Source organism: Parambassis ranga, chromosome 2, assembly GCF_900634625.1.
Source record: "Parambassis ranga chromosome 2, fParRan2.1, whole genome shotgun sequence".
Lineage (NCBI taxonomy): Eukaryota > Metazoa > Chordata > Actinopteri > Ambassidae > Parambassis > Parambassis ranga.
The window spans coordinates 2,271,419-2,289,733 of NC_041023.1; the positions used below are offsets into that span (position 1 = coordinate 2,271,419).

At 44.7% G+C, this 18,315-nt stretch overlaps 1 protein-coding gene across 1 annotated transcript in view; it reads left to right on the forward strand.

Moving 5' to 3' along the window:
- Positions 1-328: 328 nt before the first annotated feature.
- LOC114453296 (potassium voltage-gated channel subfamily H member 7-like) overlaps positions 329-18,315 on the forward strand; it is a 30,017-nt gene continuing 12,030 nt past the window's right edge. Inside the window, exons 1-7 of the mRNA XM_028433115.1 lie at positions 329-529; positions 1,110-1,340; positions 12,406-12,561; positions 15,205-15,672; positions 16,280-16,300; positions 17,234-17,257; positions 17,895-18,109. Coding sequence (XP_028288916.1) covers positions 454-529; positions 1,110-1,340; positions 12,406-12,561; positions 15,205-15,672; positions 16,280-16,300; positions 17,234-17,257; positions 17,895-18,109 — 1,191 coding nt within the window. The 5' untranslated portion in view covers positions 329-453. The remainder of the gene's footprint in view (positions 530-1,109; positions 1,341-12,405; positions 12,562-15,204; positions 15,673-16,279; positions 16,301-17,233; positions 17,258-17,894; positions 18,110-18,315) is intronic.

The window sequence follows — 18,315 nt, forward strand, 5'->3', positions numbered from 1 at the left end:
CTCAGCCATTGGCCTCGGAGACCATCCGTCTTCCTTTCACAACAATAGACCCCCACGCTCACGCACTAACTCACTCACATGCCGGCATAAACGCGCACAGGAGCTTTCGAGGAGCGACGGTGAGATGTTGGTTCAACTGCGGCTTTCCGACTCTTTCTTTCTGTCCAGCTTCACATCGGCGAGGAGCGCAGGGAAGCCTCTGCGATGCGCTCAACCGGGGACGCGTCGGAGTTGAAATAAGGGAAACACGGGGGCTCGGGGTGGGGGGGGTAGAAAAGAAGCAGAGGGGGTTGATTTTCTTACGAGGATGACTGAGTGGTGACAAAGAAAACGGGGAGCCTCTCAGGCTTCGCTTGACACCGCTGTAACTTGACGGTAGGCGTCTTTTTTTGGAGGGGGACTTACTTGGACAGCCAAAGATTTTCCATCATCCTCATTGTTTGGAGGGGAACCATGCCTGTCCGGAGGGGTCATGTTGCGCCACAAAACACATTTTTGGGAGTTATTATTCGCAAATTCGAAGGACAAAGTGAGTACAACCAGTCTGTGGTGTCCAGGGCTGTGTGGGTGCTGCCTGTCTTTTGTGTCTGTCCTGCTGCATCCTGAGAACAATCATAGGCCTTCTTTTATAACAACAATGCTTGTGGTTCTTTGTGGTATTTGTAGAAGCCATGATAACTTAATTATATGGCTACCACATTTGTTTTATAATCCTGTGGTGCCTCTCCTGCTCCTCTTCTGTGGAAATTGCAGTTTAAAAGGCTTGATGGATTAGAGGATTTAATTACTTCTACTTACCTTCCTCCATTTGTTTAGTTTCGATAAATTCAATCAGTAGTTGTGTCATAAATCTGATTTTACAGCTTAAAATGTGATCATTTTTTCTCTTGTGGCTGCCTCAATAATATTACTGTGGACTCCATCCTGCTTATGAAGTTTAATGTTTATTCAGTGGCTCAGCTGCCCACCTGCATCCATGGATATAATGCAGGATAATCCCACTGTTATATTTGACAGATAAATTAGTCATAGTCCTGCTTATATTTGATTGATATTCTGACCGTGAACAAATTCTCCTCCCCCCCAACCTCTTCTCTGCCCCGTCACAGACAAGAAATTCATCATCGCCAATGCCCGGGTGCAGAACTGTGCTATTATCTACTGTAATGACGGCTTCTGTGAGATGACGGGTTTCTCCAGGCCGGACATCATGCAGAAGCCCTGCACGTGTGACTTCCTGCATGGCCAGTTCACCACCCGGCACGCGGTGGCCCAGGTGGCCCAGGCACTGCTGGGCTCCGAGGAGCGCAAGGTGGAGATCATCTATCACCGCAAGGATGGTGAGTGTGAGCTGGTCGCTTTGAACGACACACTGACTGCACTGTACCTGTTTTATTTACAAAAAGGGTGAAAGAACTGTGGATTCATCGCCTGCTTGACATCTGCAGTTTAAATGTATAGAAACAGTGTGTGATAGCTCACAGCGGGTCATTTTTAGTCCTGAGTTGGCTCTATCTGGAGCATTTTGCTGGAGCAAATCACCAAGTGCACCCATTTAGAAGCCTGAGGGCGGAGGGGAGGAAGGAGAGCAGCTGTGAAGGTTCCCTGTGCTGTGAAGTCCAGTTTTTGAAGTGATGCAGGCGCTGGATGGCTGTGTGAGATGGTTATTAGCCTGTGCTGCATAGGGCACCCTGGGAAGGATGTAGCTCACCTCCCTGAAGACCGATGTGAAGATGTGTGGTTCCTCTCTCTCTCTCTCTCACTGTGCTCTCATCATCCCTACACTTCTTCTACAGATACACTTCGCTTTCATGAGTGTATCAGCATGTTAACATGCTGTTCTGGCATGGCAGTTGTCTGTTTTTGCTCATCCACACTTAAGATAATCTGGTCTGCACAAGCTGATGATCTCATGAAAATAAAGCAAGTACATGGCTGATCTTTAAACAGTTTATTTGCAGTCAGGTTTGTAGAGCTATAGAAATATTTACAGCTTTATAAATGCTATAATAAGTTCTCTTTACTTCTAGAGGTGCAGGGCTTGATGTTGCAGTGAAAACTGAGCCCACAGAGACTAAAAAATGTGACAGGAGTGAAAACGCCCACTAACATTTTGAGGCCTGGAGAAGTTTCACTGTGGCACAAGTGAGGAATAATAGTTTTATAAGAACTATATATGGATTTCCCTGGTGTGCTAGTTTATTTTGTTGTTTGTTGTTTGTATTGTGGTACTTTTTAACACAAAACAACTCTTATCTCTGCTTAAAAACTGATTTTTTTCATGGACAGTGAAACCAGAGAGATTTGTATTGATATTTGATGTGTGACAGGAGCTGTGGACCAGTGATGTGGTCATCAAAGTTAAACGACTTGTGTGTGTATGTGTGCACACATGCATTTCATAGTCTCGGCAGGTGTGACCCAAAGGGGGAGAGGTGACGTAGATTATGTCGATAACAGCTTTCAGGTTACAGATGATAGTATCCGTGGAGACATAGATGTGTGGGGTCAAAGGTTGTGGAGTGAGATAAAGATGGAAAAAAAGTGCTTGAGGGAATAGCTGCAGATGTCAGCGTATTTTTTTGTGTTGTTTTCCGGTCTGTGTCAATACTCAGCTCGTAGTTTCTGTTTTGTGTTGTCTTTACTGAACTTTGACTATCCTGAACAACAGCTCAGCAGAGGCAGCGTGTAAACACCAGTGATGGCCGTGCTGCCTGCAGGGGGCTGGCCTGTGATTAGGAGGTCAGAGATCTGTTGTTGTTGGGTAAAATTATGCCTTCGCCAGCTGCACCACATCTCCTCATTGGGTTTCCATGGACTTGGCTTAGTGGTTCACATCGAATGGTTTTTTTAAAAGAAAAATGAGGCCACTAACGTCTGCTGCTCTTTGGCTGGGAGCTAGCATCATACTTTCACACTACCTGCTCTGGTTTCAGTTGCTGCAGCGATTTTATCACAGTGTTTACTTTCAATAGATGTTTCCCATAGTTCTGTTGGACAGAATGACGTTGGTGTCATTTTGTTCTCTTCAGCCGCTGACCATGTTTTTTCTGGCAAAGCTCAGGTGTACGGTGCAGATGTCTCCAAGGAAACAGCGACCGCTTCATGACAGAGGACTTAAGCCACTGGTGTGTGAGTGACAGCAGATATAAGGAGCCATGCGGCTGGATTACAGCAAAACATCTCTCACTTGTTGTCAGTGTCAACAATTCAACTATTAATGAAGAATGTGTGTTTATGTTGACATGGCTCAGTGTAAACCTCCCATACACATTTAACTAAATATTCTGCAGATGTTTTGTGGATGTAATCAGTTACTGAGCTCTATCATGAGTGATCAATATTGTGCAGCAACAACATAAACGTGAAGACCTTCTAGGAATGTTTGTTTAGATAATTAACCCTACAAGGATGTTATCCAAGACCATAAGACATGTTGGATACCTGGGCCTGGCATCACTCCTGGGTACAGGATACTGTAAATGTTTTGAACTCAGCAAAGTAAAGGATTTAAAGAAATGGTTTTGACTTGCCTATTACAGGTCTGACGCTCCCCTTAGACCCCTGTGCTGTCAGCCAAGATGAGCTGGAAGTTCAATCTGCATTGATCTTCTGTGCAAACAGCATTAATGAGGACACAAATACCTTCATGTTGCATTGATCTTCAAAACCGGTGCATTGGAGAGAGGAAATCAATCACGGCCAAACACCCCTCCCCCCCTCTCTCTGGCCAGTTGGCGGGGGACTTGGATAAAAAGATCTGGAGGGCTTCTGACTGTTGGACCTTGCAGCAGGGGAAAAGGCCTCATTACCATTCTGTATCCTGTGCCCCTAATTACTTCAGTGTTTTCCTCTCACCTGACTCAGAGCTTCTCCAGGGAAGGTCATACACCTGTTACAACTTTTATAATAAGCTCGTCAGGCCTTGTTATCATGTAATGGTTTTGTTTTTAAAGCAGTGGAAACAAAGAAAGATGTTTCTTACTTGTGCACCCAGCTCTCAGCCTTCATGTCTCTTGTATTGGAATTCCAGAGGAGATGTCATTGCGGCGTGCTGATTGCAGTCCTCGCCGTGGACCGCTGGGGTTTCTGCACAGGCAATCTTCTTCTTTTTAATCCTGTGACCCCGGGTCGGCATAAACGCATCGCCTGCTGTCCTTTACAGTCCGTGAAGGAGATTCTGCTCGTCAGCACAATCTCTGTGACATTCTTAATGCTTTATGATTTGTGGTCTGCTGGTGGTTTCTGCCTTCCAGTGCATGCAGCAGGTCTTTATGACATCTATAGGAAGAGGAAGCTATATTTGAAGTGGCAGACATTTATGCTACTCAGCTACTCTTAAACTTGACTTTGGTGTCAGTGTGATTCTCTATCATGGCAGCCCTTGCAGCACGGATGTTTTCTAGACAAACCTTTTTAACCTCAGACATTTTGCTTTGCAAGAATTCTTGTCTAAAACAAACTACAAGCCATGAACTGATTTTTAGTTTTTAATTTATTAGGACTAGCAGTTTCAGATTTTACTGAACAACACAGCTAATTCTACTGGCTTTTATTTGCTAATGAATGCACCCAGCTTCTAAATAAACTGCTCAAGTTAAGGATTAAGCATTTAAATCTTATTGTCTTAATGACAACTCCAACCACCGCAGCACATATTTACCAAGCAACGCTTGATCTGTTTGCCTCTCCTGTTAAAATAATGACTGTGTTTCTCTTCCCATGCTAAAGAGCAGACTCTCAAGAAATCCATAAGCTCAACATATAAAAAGCTCTCACTTGCAAATAGCAAATGAGACTGAAAATGTCACGCTATAAATAGTTAAGTTGGTTGTGCTTCAGTGATGCTGGCTGAGATTGGAGATTTTTTTTTCCTTGCATAAATGCAGGAGCCATGCCGGCCGCTGCAGATAGGGAGCTAGCTGTTCTCTTCCTCCTACTTATTCCTAACTGATGAGTTTGCAAAAAAAAAACAATCCAGATTTTCTTTCATCAAGTTCCGGCTTTAATATTTAGGACCGTAAATTGAGGTTTAGACAAGATATTTGATTGTCTCCCTTTCAAATATCTAATGTTTGTTGACTTCTGGTGCTACTGCATCACAGCGGCTAACGTAGCCTCGCTGATGATGATGATGATATGACTCAGGTTCATGTATCTGAAGAGGCCCCGAGTTCGATGGTGTGACTCTGGAATGGAAGCCGTGCTCTGTAAAAACCAATTCTTGCAGATCCACCGCTGTGCAAACAAGATAAGCTCTTATTCTGTTTCGCCTGCAGCCTCCCTCACGTTCTCAGGTTCAGCTGTGTTAGGGAGCATGTGTGGACAGCCTGTCTGTGTGAAAGACGCATGCATGAAGGGAGGGAGGAAGAAGAGAAGAAAGCAGATGCAGTGTGGGGGGTAGGTGAAATACGGCACATAAAGAGAGGGTGGGTGAAAAAGGGAGTGGTGTGTGCTAACGCGTATGCAGGCAAGTGAGAGTGAATGAAGAGGGAGAAATCAGGTGCAGTTGAATATCGGGAAGCGGGGACGCCCGCTTGGATTCAGTCCAGGAGCTTGAGAGGCGTTTTAATTATGGATGGCACTAGTTCTGCATCCAACACTGTTTGTCTGCGTCCGATACCTCTTTACGGCCGTGCAGTTAAATATATGAGCTCATCCAGGCAGACAAATAAAGGGAGTTGCTTTCAAAGTGTCATGTGAAAAAACGCCTGTCCAGCTCCAGCCTGCTATCATCAGTTCTCATCATCAGCCAAAGAGAGAGCAGTGTAATGAGCAAGCCCCCCACTCTCAATCTGAAGTGACACAGACAGAGTTGTGTTGTGGTAGAGTCTTCGATTTTCTCCATGTTCATGCCTCACAGTGGATCTCATTTATAATGAGTGTCTTCCACAAACTGCCAGCAAGAAAGGAGGGAGAGGCTCTGCAATTACAGATATGTTGTTTACAAGAAAAGCAGATTTGTAGTTGCTCTTCTTTTGTTTTTAAGTTGAGCGCCTCAAACACAACAAAGCAGAGGGATTTTAAAGTAAGGACCTCAATACCCCGCTGTTCTTTTCCTGCCACATTTTTAACACAACCTCACATGGATTTCCTCCTGTCTGTCACACCAACACTTTTCACACTGTGCAGCACAGCATTGTGTTGTCTTGGTAACAGTTGAACGAGCCATGGTGGATCATTGTAACTCTCAAACCGATCCTGGCATGTCTGCCTATGGGGCTGAAAGCTGGAGACCAGGTCCCACAACAAAACTGAAGCTGCTGTCAAAAGCTGAACCATGTTAGGCAGGTGAATCTGACTTGAGCCATACACACTGTACATCCTCAGACATATATAAACGAGCTGCTGTTTTTCCATTATTTTTAATGAAACCTCGCACTTAGCGTGTATCAAGGTCATTCAGATCAATAACCCATTCCTTCAGCGGCCCTCCCCCTTTCCCTTTCTTCCATGGCTGGGTCACTGTTTTCACTGCTGCACACACAGGTAATTATCAAGATTTACAGCTCAGATTTCAGTCTTTATAATCTAATTTCCCTGGATTTAAACAGATAAAAAGGGCAAAGAAGATATAAACATGAAATTGTACTTGTGTAACTGGCTGGCTTACACGGTGTCTCTCGGTAAACGTAGGACACGGTGATGTTGTATGTATGGATTAGGCCCACACACACACGCTGCCATTATGTGATGGTATTATTGCAAACACAGTAAACAGTCTGCCAGCAGCCACCATCCCCCCACCCCACCAACACCTTGCTTCACAGCTCCCCTTCCCCCCACTTTGTGCTTCTCCTCACTCATGGCAGCTCCTTGGCACAGGAGAGGGGAGAAACTAAAAGCCGGGATGTACAGATGTTTAAATTCATTCATTCACTTATTCAGACATTGGATATGCACAGCACACATCTGTGAATGAGCAGCCACTCTCTCTCCTCACCCCCTCCCCCCCCCCTACATGACATGGTTCATTCATTAGATCACGTTCTGCCTGGATTGTTTTCATTCATGTGTCAGTTGTTGACTAAATGAATGCACGGATGCATTTAAATCATTTTAACGACCTTACACCTTTTTCTTCACCTTGTTCTTTTTTTGCACTAAGGAGGTAAATAGCGTCGTGATGCATACATGGAGTGAACACCGCCATATCTCGATTTGCAGTTTGATATGGAACACAATGAGTCGTGAAATGAATACGGGGAAAAATAATCAAGGACAGACGTGAACGAGGGCAAAATTATTTGTGTTCCTCTCCGTGTTGTGACTCATCCCGTTTAAAGCACAGACTCAACATGCTCGTTGCTCGTGTCTGAGGTCTGTATCATCCATTTTTTAGGGCGCGGCGACCTTGTAAGCCAAATGTTACATTCGAGTAGCGTCTCTTTAAATATTCAACTGTCTCGCCATCCATATCAAGTCCTATTACAGACAGCATCTGGCCGTAATGCCTCATTTTTATCACCCTGAACTCTCCACATTGATTTGGTCTTTACAGTATTTGAGTAGAGCCTCAGTGCTGCTATAAGACTTCAGTGTATCGACCATGTAGCACCCACAGCTTGTAAAAATTGGATTCTGTGAACAGTTTATAGGTTAAAATAGAATTAAGAGACTTGGTTTGTTTCTCCAAAGCACATTGAACTTCAATTCATTAAGTTAATGAGTGGAGGTAAGATTGAGGATTCCTCATCATGGGAGCTTTAGGTTCCACCACTCAGGAAGAGGTATGGAGGGTTCATTTTCTATCTTCTGTTCTAGTGAAGGATTCGGTGTGTTTAGTTGAGTTACATGGTGCTCACACAGACACAGTTCTTAAGGAGGTGGGTGGGATCATATTTTTCTTGAATGACAGACAAAATAAGAGAAGGTCACTCCTCATCTTTAACCCTAAGAAGCCCTGAGGAATCTGTGGGCGCGCTTTTTCAATCCGGTGGCTCATTTTTCACAGCGATCAAGTAAGGAAGAGCAGCCAAAAACACAGTTTGGAATTTTTGTCATGTGATTTCTGGTCACAAGTGAGTCAGTCGTGGCTTGCGTGATGTGGTGAGAAGTGCAGAATTTTAATTTAATTCACAGGCTGCCCCGGGTGCTTACTTTGCAGGTGATTGATTTAACATTAATCTTTAAAATTTTAAACTCTTCATAATAATTGAGTTGATTACCACTTGTTAAATTTGCAGATGTGATTAAATACAGTTTTATATTGACACAGGGTCAGAGAGTGACCCCCATATGTTGATTTTATGACAATTAACTGTGCCAAGCTGGAGAGGCTTCCTGCTCAGAGAGAGAGAGAGAGAGAGAGAGAGGCTGGATGTCACTGTAAACCCTCAAGCAAGCGTAGCATCATCCAACAGCTCCCTGCTGCTGGAGGCTCAGCTCACATCACTGTCACTCATTTGTACACACACACAAACACCTACACACACACACACCGTGTGGCAAAAAGCACAGGCTGCAATTTAAATGGATTTTAACTGCGATACTCTTGGCAGAGGTTCCTGCAAACGACTCCCATATGTCACAATCCCACAATCACTGTCAGACACAACCAGCCAGCAGAAGTTAAACTGGTCACTTTGTGTGTGTGTGTGAGATGGAGTGGAATGAAACACATTTTAATTGCAGTGATCAATGTATGTGTGTGGTGCACGTTGGTCACCCTGCCACCCAAACGGCCGTACGTCCAGCTGCATTGTTTTAATTATTGATAGTGGAAATAGAATCTGATGAAATTTCCAGTATCTTGAAACTGGAACTCCTCTCACTGCACCACCTATGAGCGCACACTCTCACACTCAACAGCTCCCATTTGGTTCTGTTTCCTTAGTGATGTTGTGTACCTACAAAAGTCTATTAATGGATCGCTTAAGCATTAATTCATGAAAGTGAAAAGAAAGTGTGAGGAGCAGTGAGCCCTGAAGCTTAAAGCCAGACTGAACTGGAATAACCTATTGGTAGGAGTGTCCTCACCTGAACTCTGTCCTCGATTGTGGTACATTAATGATTGTGTTGCGGAATATGAACCGTCCCTCAGTGTGTCTCAGATGAGTAGCCACATTTATCCATCTGTGTGCACATGTAATGGTGTTTATTCCATGACTAATGCCTTTAGTTAGACCAGTCGTTCTAGCAAGCATGGAGGTGACTTTGTGTGTGTTTATGGAGTAGTAGTGTGTTCAAAAGAGATGACACAAACACTAAAGAGCCCCTCAGCATGCTGTGATTTGGCATATTCTGTGTAGCACACTGTGCTGTCATCCTGCCGAGCCATCTGTGTAGCAGCAGATTACCAGGTAGCTCTGTTAATCCAGGTAGGATGCGCTGCGTCCGTAAGGAAATGAAGCCGAGTGGAAAATGTTTAAATCGATAAGACCCACGTTTCCACTCAGGCTTAAGGCTTGACTTTGACACACCGTGTGAGTGCAGCCAAGCAACACAATACAGTACAGTAGATGGTTATATATAGGCTTTCCTCTGAGTTTGCTCAGGGCTCTTGTTGTTGATGTGAATGATTGGCAGCTCTGTGTTTTTCAGCTTACTTTCACCTTGACGAAGTTGGTGATTCTTCACCTTCTCGCATGAACAGGCAGTCAGCACTATCCTCCATCCGCTGCCCTCGGAGGTTTAGACACCAGAAAAGAACAGATTGTGTTTCTGTTTTAATCCGTCTATCTGTGACTGTAGGTTTGAGATTGCAGAGTCATTCGGGTTTTTTTTCCAGTCAGATGATTTTCTTTAATGTCTCGTGTCGGATGTTTTGCTGTGTGTGTTCCTATAAATATTCAGGCCAGAGATGCTCTGTCAAAAGTTGTTTCAGTGCCTTTCCGAAGGTGCTCTCTCTCATTACGCTGCGCCGTGTAAACCAGCTTCATCGTCTGCTTATTAGATTTAGTTGGACAGAGAACATTCTGCTAATTAATGCTGCCGGCAGGCTGAGTGTGAGTGACTGTGTGTTTGAGCCAGATCTGTGAACCTCATTAGTGTTTGTGTGTGGATGGCTGTCTGTCTCCGTGCCAGTGTGCAACCAAGAAATGTAAATGTTATTTCTGTTTGTGTGTGTCCTTCAATGTGTGTGTGTGTGTGTGTGTGTGTCTTTGACCCTCCTCTGAGGCAGGATATGCAGGCAGACAGGCAGAAATTTGCATCAGCAGCAGCACCAGGGATCTGTTTGATCTGTCCACTTATAACACGTCAGGTGGCCTTCCTGCAGAGAACATGGGCAGCTATCTCATTTCTCAGAGAGAGAGGCTGAAGGGAAAACCAGGGATGGTTGAGAGAAATAGCCACATAAAAAGGAAACAAATGCGGTTGAGGATGTATTTAATAACAGTGAAGGAGGAAGCGAGTGATGGACAGGACAAGGACATGGAGAGAAAGAAGCTGGACAGAGTGAAGAAGTGGTGAAATGGAGGGGAAAGCAGGGGAAGTGGGAAATAAATGGTATTAACAGAATACTTCAGAATGGCTTCATTCTGCTGTGCCTCATCACACATGTACGTCTGTCTTTGAGAGGAATGGGGAAATGAAATGGGCACGCTCCGGCTCATACAGCTAACAGCACAGTAAACACAGTCAGCTTTGTATCTGAATGCAAACAGAGGCAAGGCAAAGAGGAAGTTATTACACACACTTACACACATCTGCATGTATGACCTGAACATTATGGTAAATTTTGGGAGTCGTGTCTCCACCCTTCTCTGTATATACACAACCGACCTAAACAAGTGCAGCCATTATACTTTCTAGAACATAATACTTAGTTCTTATGAATTATAAATGTCTATGGATTCTGAGAAGCTTATTTTTAGAGGGCCCACATCACATCACCCTCTTACACAGTTTGCTTTACAAAGCTGGAGTTACATCCCCGTGTGCAGAAGTTCTATGAAGGTGCAATCATTCTGTGTGTGTGTTCCTGCTGTCAGCTCTGAGGAAATGTTACCTGACGCTGTATTTGTTGTTTAGAAAGGTACATTTTTCTCATTTTGTCACAGTTTGTAAACTGACAGATGAGTAAAGATGTTCGCGTTTCATTTGAGAGGAATCTTTGAAGTTTTTCCGTGTGTGTGTGTGTGTGTTGGTTGATAAATGAAACTAATATCCAACTCGGCACCATCACAACTTTGGTTTTCAGTCGCTTGTTTCCATGGAGACAGAAGTGATCATTTTAATTTGCAACAAAGCGAATCAAATCATCGGACTCTTGTGACTGTCAGTGCTGCTCGTTGAGAGATTTTTTTATATAAACAGCAAATTGAGCTTTGATGCAATGTTCCCACTAATATCTGCAGCGTGAGAGGCTGCAATCAGTCCTCCCAGTCCTGGGTCAAATGACTGCGGGGGCCAGTGATGTAAACGTGACGCCTGTGTGAGTGTCACTGCACCTCTGTGCTCCACGTGGGCTGCTTTTGCATTTTGTCACTTAAGTCAAGGGAGGTGTGAAACTGTCCCCCCGTCCTCCCTCCCTCCTCCCTCCCCACTTCTTCTGACTGATATTAATGGCTGGATCCACTCATGGTGACACAGATGTACTATTAGGGGCAGCACACTGCTTAACTCAGTGGAATCAGGGATCCCCAAAACATAAATCAAATCCCAGCTCAGTGACAGAGTTGGTTTTGGACTTTAAAGCCAGATGATACAACCCTTCTTTATTTATCATTACAGCTTATAATCTGCACACTTACACTTGCCAGGAGGCACATATTTGTGAGATTGTCGTGGAGTGTTTGTGCAGCAGTGTGTCTGCGCTCCCCCCAGAAAAGAAACGCCGTAGGCTGGGTGCCTGCTGGGTGAGCTATAAATAGCCTCCTGGTGACAGCAGGGCTTAGAGCCTAATGTGTGAGAGAGCATCTTCCAGAGATGTCCATTTTTTATTATTTAAAATACATCTCATTTCACTAGTGATCCCATAGCTCATTGCTGTTCAGCCCTTTAGTCGAAGCTGCTACCTGTGCGTTAGCCCAAACTTGCCGTTAAAGGTAGTAAAGCATCTAACTTGTGTTTTTTGGTGGAAACAGCACATCGTCTCTGCCTCGTTTGGTCTCCTGTTTGATAAATTAGGAACATTAAGGCATAAGGCAGAAGCAGCAAGCATGGCTGCCTTAAATTTACCTCCCACTGTGGAGCCAACTCTCATAATTGGGCCTTAAAATCTGAGAGCAATTCATTTTCTTCCTTCACCAGGCACAAAGATGGCATTGATGGAGCGTTTCTGGTGGCTATATTGTGGATAAATGCACCGTGCCTATTAAAGTGTTTCACTGTATATACAGTAATGCACAGGTTTGCCTTTATTTTTCTGCCACTTGCTGCTTTACTTGGGCTAAGATGCATGAAGGGAGGAGGAATTTTCCAGGCTCTATCTGAAATCTGTGATTTTTATTTCCCGTTCAGGTTCAAACTTCCACTGTGCCACCCATATCATCCCGGTGAAGAACGAGGAAGGCGTGGTCATGATGTTCATCCTCAACTTTGATTATATCCTGGATGAAGGCAGCAGTGACTCACTGGAGAGACTCAACCACACTTCGCCCTCCAAAGCTGAACAACGTGAGTTACTCACACCCATCTCTTCACACATAGACACCCCGCCAGGAACCGCACCGCCCCTTGGATGGATGGACTTCTAGCTTTCCGTTAGCACCTAGCCGTTTGTAGCTTTGTTGTAATTTGCTTGAGTGCAGCTGCAGGAATTCCCCTCCAGACAGCTCTCTTGGCATGTTGACACCAGCATTTAGCAGACACTGATGTGTTAGCCTGCTATCATCTCAAAGGTCTGGCCCAATTATAGTTCCTAGCCTGCCAGGATGGCCTGATGAACTACTGGAGCAGCTCTGCGGAGCACTCGGCTTCCCAGAGCTGTCAGTGTAATGGTGTACAATGCTCGTTCCCCAGCGGTGCTCTTGAACACGATCTTGATGCCCCCTCTCTCTTCATCGCTCTCTCTTTCTCCATTTTCTGTCTGTGACATATAAAGCAGCAGCATGGAGGACCAGAGGTCACCTTTAGATGACTGTAATTGGATGAGGGGGCCCTAACAGGCTGCGCTGCCTCATGGGGTGTGTGGTGGAAAGAGTCAGGAGGCGTGTGTGGAGTTTATAAGTGTGTTTGTGCACACTCTGTGACAGACTCTGATGAAACCATGCATGAACGTAGTGTGTAACATTCTCTCTTTGTTTGTGTGTGTGTCACTGATAAAAGTGAGGGGGTCTAATTGCTCAGCCTGAGCGAAGGGAATTCCCTATTATGAGATGTCGTGTCTATCTGAATATCTAAGTGGGCGTCCCTGCGTATCCTGTGGAGAGGTGCGGATTTGCTTACAAGGTCGAACGCTGGACCCGTCTCTCTCATCCTACACTCAACCTCTGCTAGTACCGCAGAGAATCCGTGTTTCTTGGTTTCATTTCATCTCTCTACAGACCCAGCGTTGCACTTTTTTACTTGCAGATGGACAGAGGTCACTAATTATAAATAGCTCTGCATAAGTTACAAGAGCATCACAGATGGATAAACTGCTGCAGATGTACAGTGTGTCGGTTCTAAGAGTTCTGCAGCAACCTTCAGATGTGATGGAGGCGAGTGGATGATCCATGTGTTGGGTTATCTAGACTGTCTGGGTGCCGCTTGTCAATCGCTGTTCCCATTTTTTGCATGGGGCTGAGGGGGCAGAGCCACTTTTAGGGATCTGAGGGTCCAATTGTTATTCAATGCAAATATTACAAGCTGGTATCATAGCAACAAGGGCCACTCTGCGTCCGCTGGTGGTGTAACGCTGGTGAGTTTTTGCAGGGACAGAGGCAGGAAGAGTGAAGAGGGAGACGCACACGTGCTTCTTTTTAAATATCACAATTAAATATGGTGTGACATACAATACTGTCAGCGCACGCCACCAGTGCGTGTCTAAATTATGAGCCAATTAAGAGATTTGTGGTGTATACAGTATCCTCCAGGCACAGTAATTAGAGGCTCGTGGTGTCATGTTTTTTTAAATGTCAGGGTTTAAATTGAGCTGTATGAGTAGCTAAAAAAAATGTGTTTGTCGGTTTGGGATCAGATAGACAACATTTTTGATCAGCAGATGAAATAGATTTTTGCTCATGATTCCTTTGCAAACACTAGAACGTCGGCTCTTCTTCTGATGTTTTGAGCGCTTCTCTGAATCTACAATCAAATGCAAATGATCTTCTCCCAACGCCGTCAGCATCTGACTTAATTTAAACACCACAGTGACCCAAACAGTCACTCAGCATTGTGTCTAAAATTAGTCCCTTTCTCTCTCCTCCCTGTCAGTCTCACCCAAGTAGAAGGAGCAACGAGAAGGATAAAGACGCAGGCTGCTCCCCCCGCTGAGTGTAAAACATTAATTCTATTTTTCTAATTTACCTCCTATTGTGCCTCTGAATGCATCCTTAGCTGCTCCCCTCCAGTATGTCAAATACAGTGTACTGGAGTTGGCTCAAGTAAATCTAAAAAAAGGGAAGGAGGTTGTTTCAAAAATGGATTTATTTGTATTATAAAGAGTAAGGCGGCATATGTTCATGCAGCTAAATGATTCACAACATGGAAGCCATGTTTGTGGTCCATATGTGAAAGCACGACTGACTCTTGTGACACTACTAAATGTGTATTTGTAAACATTGTGTGAAGCATATGTGTCAACTCATCATCGTCATCATTACCATCATCTTCCCAACAATTCTTCCTTATTTTTTTTTTGGGTTTCTGGCTTTTTGGCTATTTCTCTGAACCTTGCTTTATGGGTTTTGAGTTCAGAAGGTTTATAAACCTGCACAAAATCTTTCATAAGACTGACTCCTCAATGCACCACTGCTGTTGTAATAATTCAGCAAGTGTCCTCCCTCCTGAATAATTGAGGGAAATTGAAGATTGAACTTGTGCCTGCGGCGGAACGACATTTGTTTTGATCTGCCAGGGTCTTTTTAAGATAGCTGCATTGGCAGGCTTTTTAGTGCTATTGGCAAACATGGCTGAGATATCAGCGGGGATGTGGAAGGCTGCGAGCAAGTTCTGTTACAAACACTCCGTGAAAACACAACACGAGGTCAGAGGGGGTTATGTCGATTCCACCGGCTCATTAAAAATCACTGCTTCTCTGCTGATGTAGTCTAGCAGGCCTTATGATAATTGAGTGACTTAAATTCAGATTCATTTATCTCTGTCCTCCTCTGTCAGGGAAAGTGAGATTCTTTCGCTTCCGGTTCCCGGCCTTACCTCTGCTGGGCATCACCAAGCAGTCCCTGCCCCAGGAAGACCCCGATGCCGTGATGGTGGACTCTCCTCGCCACAGCGATGGCTCTGTGGCTACACGGGACTACCAACTTCCCACCACCCGCGAGAGCTGCAGTCCCTCCTACGCCAACGACACCCGTGCCCTCATCGGCCCCAGCCACTGCTCCACCCCTGTGTCGGGGCCTTTGGATCACTCATCGCCCAAAGGCCCGTGGGACAGGATATACCCAGATCAGACCCAACAACGGAGTCAAGAGGACACGCTTGTCACATCCCCATCGATCCCAGGCCTCACTCCAACTGCCTCCAGAGAGAGTGTGTGCAGTATTCGCAGAGCTTCCTCCGTACATGACATGGAAGGACTTGGGTCCAACTCCAAGATGGCGTTCAGGGATCGACATGCCAGTGAAGGTAGGAACCTCCTGCTCCCTATGATTTCTGTCACCTGTCTATCCCTGTTGTAGATGAGGGGAAAAATACAAGCAGAATGTTTTTGCTGCATGTTTGAAATCAATTAAACAAGCATGCAGCTAATTTTAAGCTGAGCAGAAAAGATACATGCTTAGTAATTCTTTCTGAAGTTTTAATAAGGGTGAAATATAATGACTATAATGTGGCTATATCAATAATCAGAACCCCTGTGAGGAGAGACGTTGTGTGCCAATCCCTTAATCAGCATTAGGGCGAGTCACAATCTATACTGTGTGCCATTGATCTTCCAAATCTCTCATTAGCCTTGTGGCCCTCGTTTGGTTGAGGGTAGAAGTGCCCCAGACTGGCCCTGTTTCCTCCAGGCCAATCCATCTATCCCTACCCCCCTTATCTGTAATTCTCATTCAAATAGCTCCCACTGGCTGACACAGTAATGCATCTACTTCAGTGTAATGAATTGTTCATGGGGACAGTAGTGAGGGTTTAATGCCAGCCTTCATTTATCATCATAGAAATTCTTCTCTCACCTCCAATCCCACTTTTTTTGTTTCTGTTCTTCTCTTCCACTGTGGTGCTGCCATCACAGACAATGGTCGCAATATCAAAGGTAAAACAGCACCAGCTCGTACACACCACAGATCCTGCTTGTTGCATGAGTTATTCCAGGCTAACTGTATAACGCTGAATGCTTGGCCGGAGTGTGTTTGTACGTTCTTGGGCCTGAGCCTTGAAAGACTGGCGGCAAAGCACTAAATGACTTTGTGTACATGACCTCTCTAACTCTACTCAGTCGCCCATGGGAAGGCTCGGTAATAAATAAAACACACACACACACCAGTGAGCTCTGCACGCGCTTGCATGAAGCAACAAATTTCTCTCCTGCCTGTTGATTGAAGAAAATCAATGAAGCTTTACGAGATGATGCCTCCCACTGTCTGCAACCTCTGGATCTGTGTTACCATTTCTTTGTCGAATGAGAAGAAGACTATATGCTGCTCACCCCCGCCTGCCTTTATTTTGCTCCTGTATTAAATCTAATGAGTTTTGCTGCATGCAGTTTTACCCCCCCAAATGCTGTTTTTTTGTGATGCATAGGAGTTCAAAAAACAAACTATTGTTATTAGAGATCGACCGATATTGGTTTTTCTATAGCCGATGCCAGTGTTTAGAGGTCAGGGTCAGCTGATTGCTGATAAGTGCAGATTTTTTTGGATTGCGGATTTTGGCCAATGCCGATATATTAAAAAAATAGCAAATATCGACCTGTAATTGTTATCGTATTAGCACCGTAAGTTGCGTTTAATGTGAGAGCTGCGTTCTTTCTTGGGATAGGTTGGCTTTTGAAGGCATTGCAGCTCCTGGACCACACTGTGGCCTTCTATAAGGGTTCACTCTACTTCCAGAGCTACCATAGGCTTCTGTTTCTTATAATTATGCAATGTTTGTATCCACGACTGCTGATCCTACAATCCAGCCGCCCTTCCCATAATCCCTCTTTCCCCTCTTTACCTCCTGTTTCTTCTTTCTCCTGGTGTGCCAGTGTCTCGCTCCTGGATGGCTGGGGGTATGGCTTCAGCTTCTCTTTTTTAAGTTATTCTTCTGCTGTGATGTTTCCTCACTGTGGCATGTATTGAAGCAGCGCATGCAACCTCTCATCCTCAGCTGTCTGTTTCTCTGTCCTTGACTCTCAATCACTGTACATTGTTTGAAAAAAACACACACAATGCAACCTGTCCTCTGCTGGCTCAAACAGCTGAATCAGCAAAACACTTGTTTTCACTTTTTATCACACTCATTAGGTCACATGTCACGTGTGTGGTGCTGTCACATATTGTTGAATGCTTTGACAAGAAGCCAGGAGGTTGCAGAGTCGATGGTTGGACTGACTGCATTCTTTGATTGTGAATCATTCTTTTATTTCACCAACAGTGTTCTTCATTATCTTTTAATGAGAAACTTTAAAAAGCCTCTTCATCCTAGACGGGGTGGAGAGTTTGTATTTCAGTATCTATTGTATTCTTGGTGTTGTGTTGTGGTTGAACTCACTCCAAAAGTTGGGGGGGGGGGGCACTCCACGCTCACTACCCATGTCACAAATGAACACCAGACTGTTCACACTTCACAGATCAACAATAGCCACAAGATGTGGCGACTTTTTTTTTTCATCGTTGACCTCCGCCCTCTGTCACGTTCTCTTCCAGGGCCGCTCAGCCAGATCAAATCCAGTCTGCTGGGCTCCACCTCTGACTCCAACCTCAACAAGTATAGCACCATCAACAAGATTCCCCTCATCACACTCAACTTCTCTGAGGTTAACAATGAGAAGAAGTGCCCCTCCCCTCCCTCGTCAGAGAAGACCATCATCGCCCCGAAAGTCAAAGACCGCACGCACAACGTCACAGACAAGGTCACACAGGTAAGACCAGTTAGCTCCAGCTAAAATTAGAAAACAATTAAGTCCAATAAAGGGACTAAGACTTTTTACCAGGCACTTAGTTTGTGTTCATTAATAATTCATTCCACCAGTGGTTTGTTGACAGGTGACACTGGAGTGGGGGACGTTGGAATTCAATCACATAAACATTAACTGTCGTCAGAAGCCAGCCCTACACAGATTGAGTG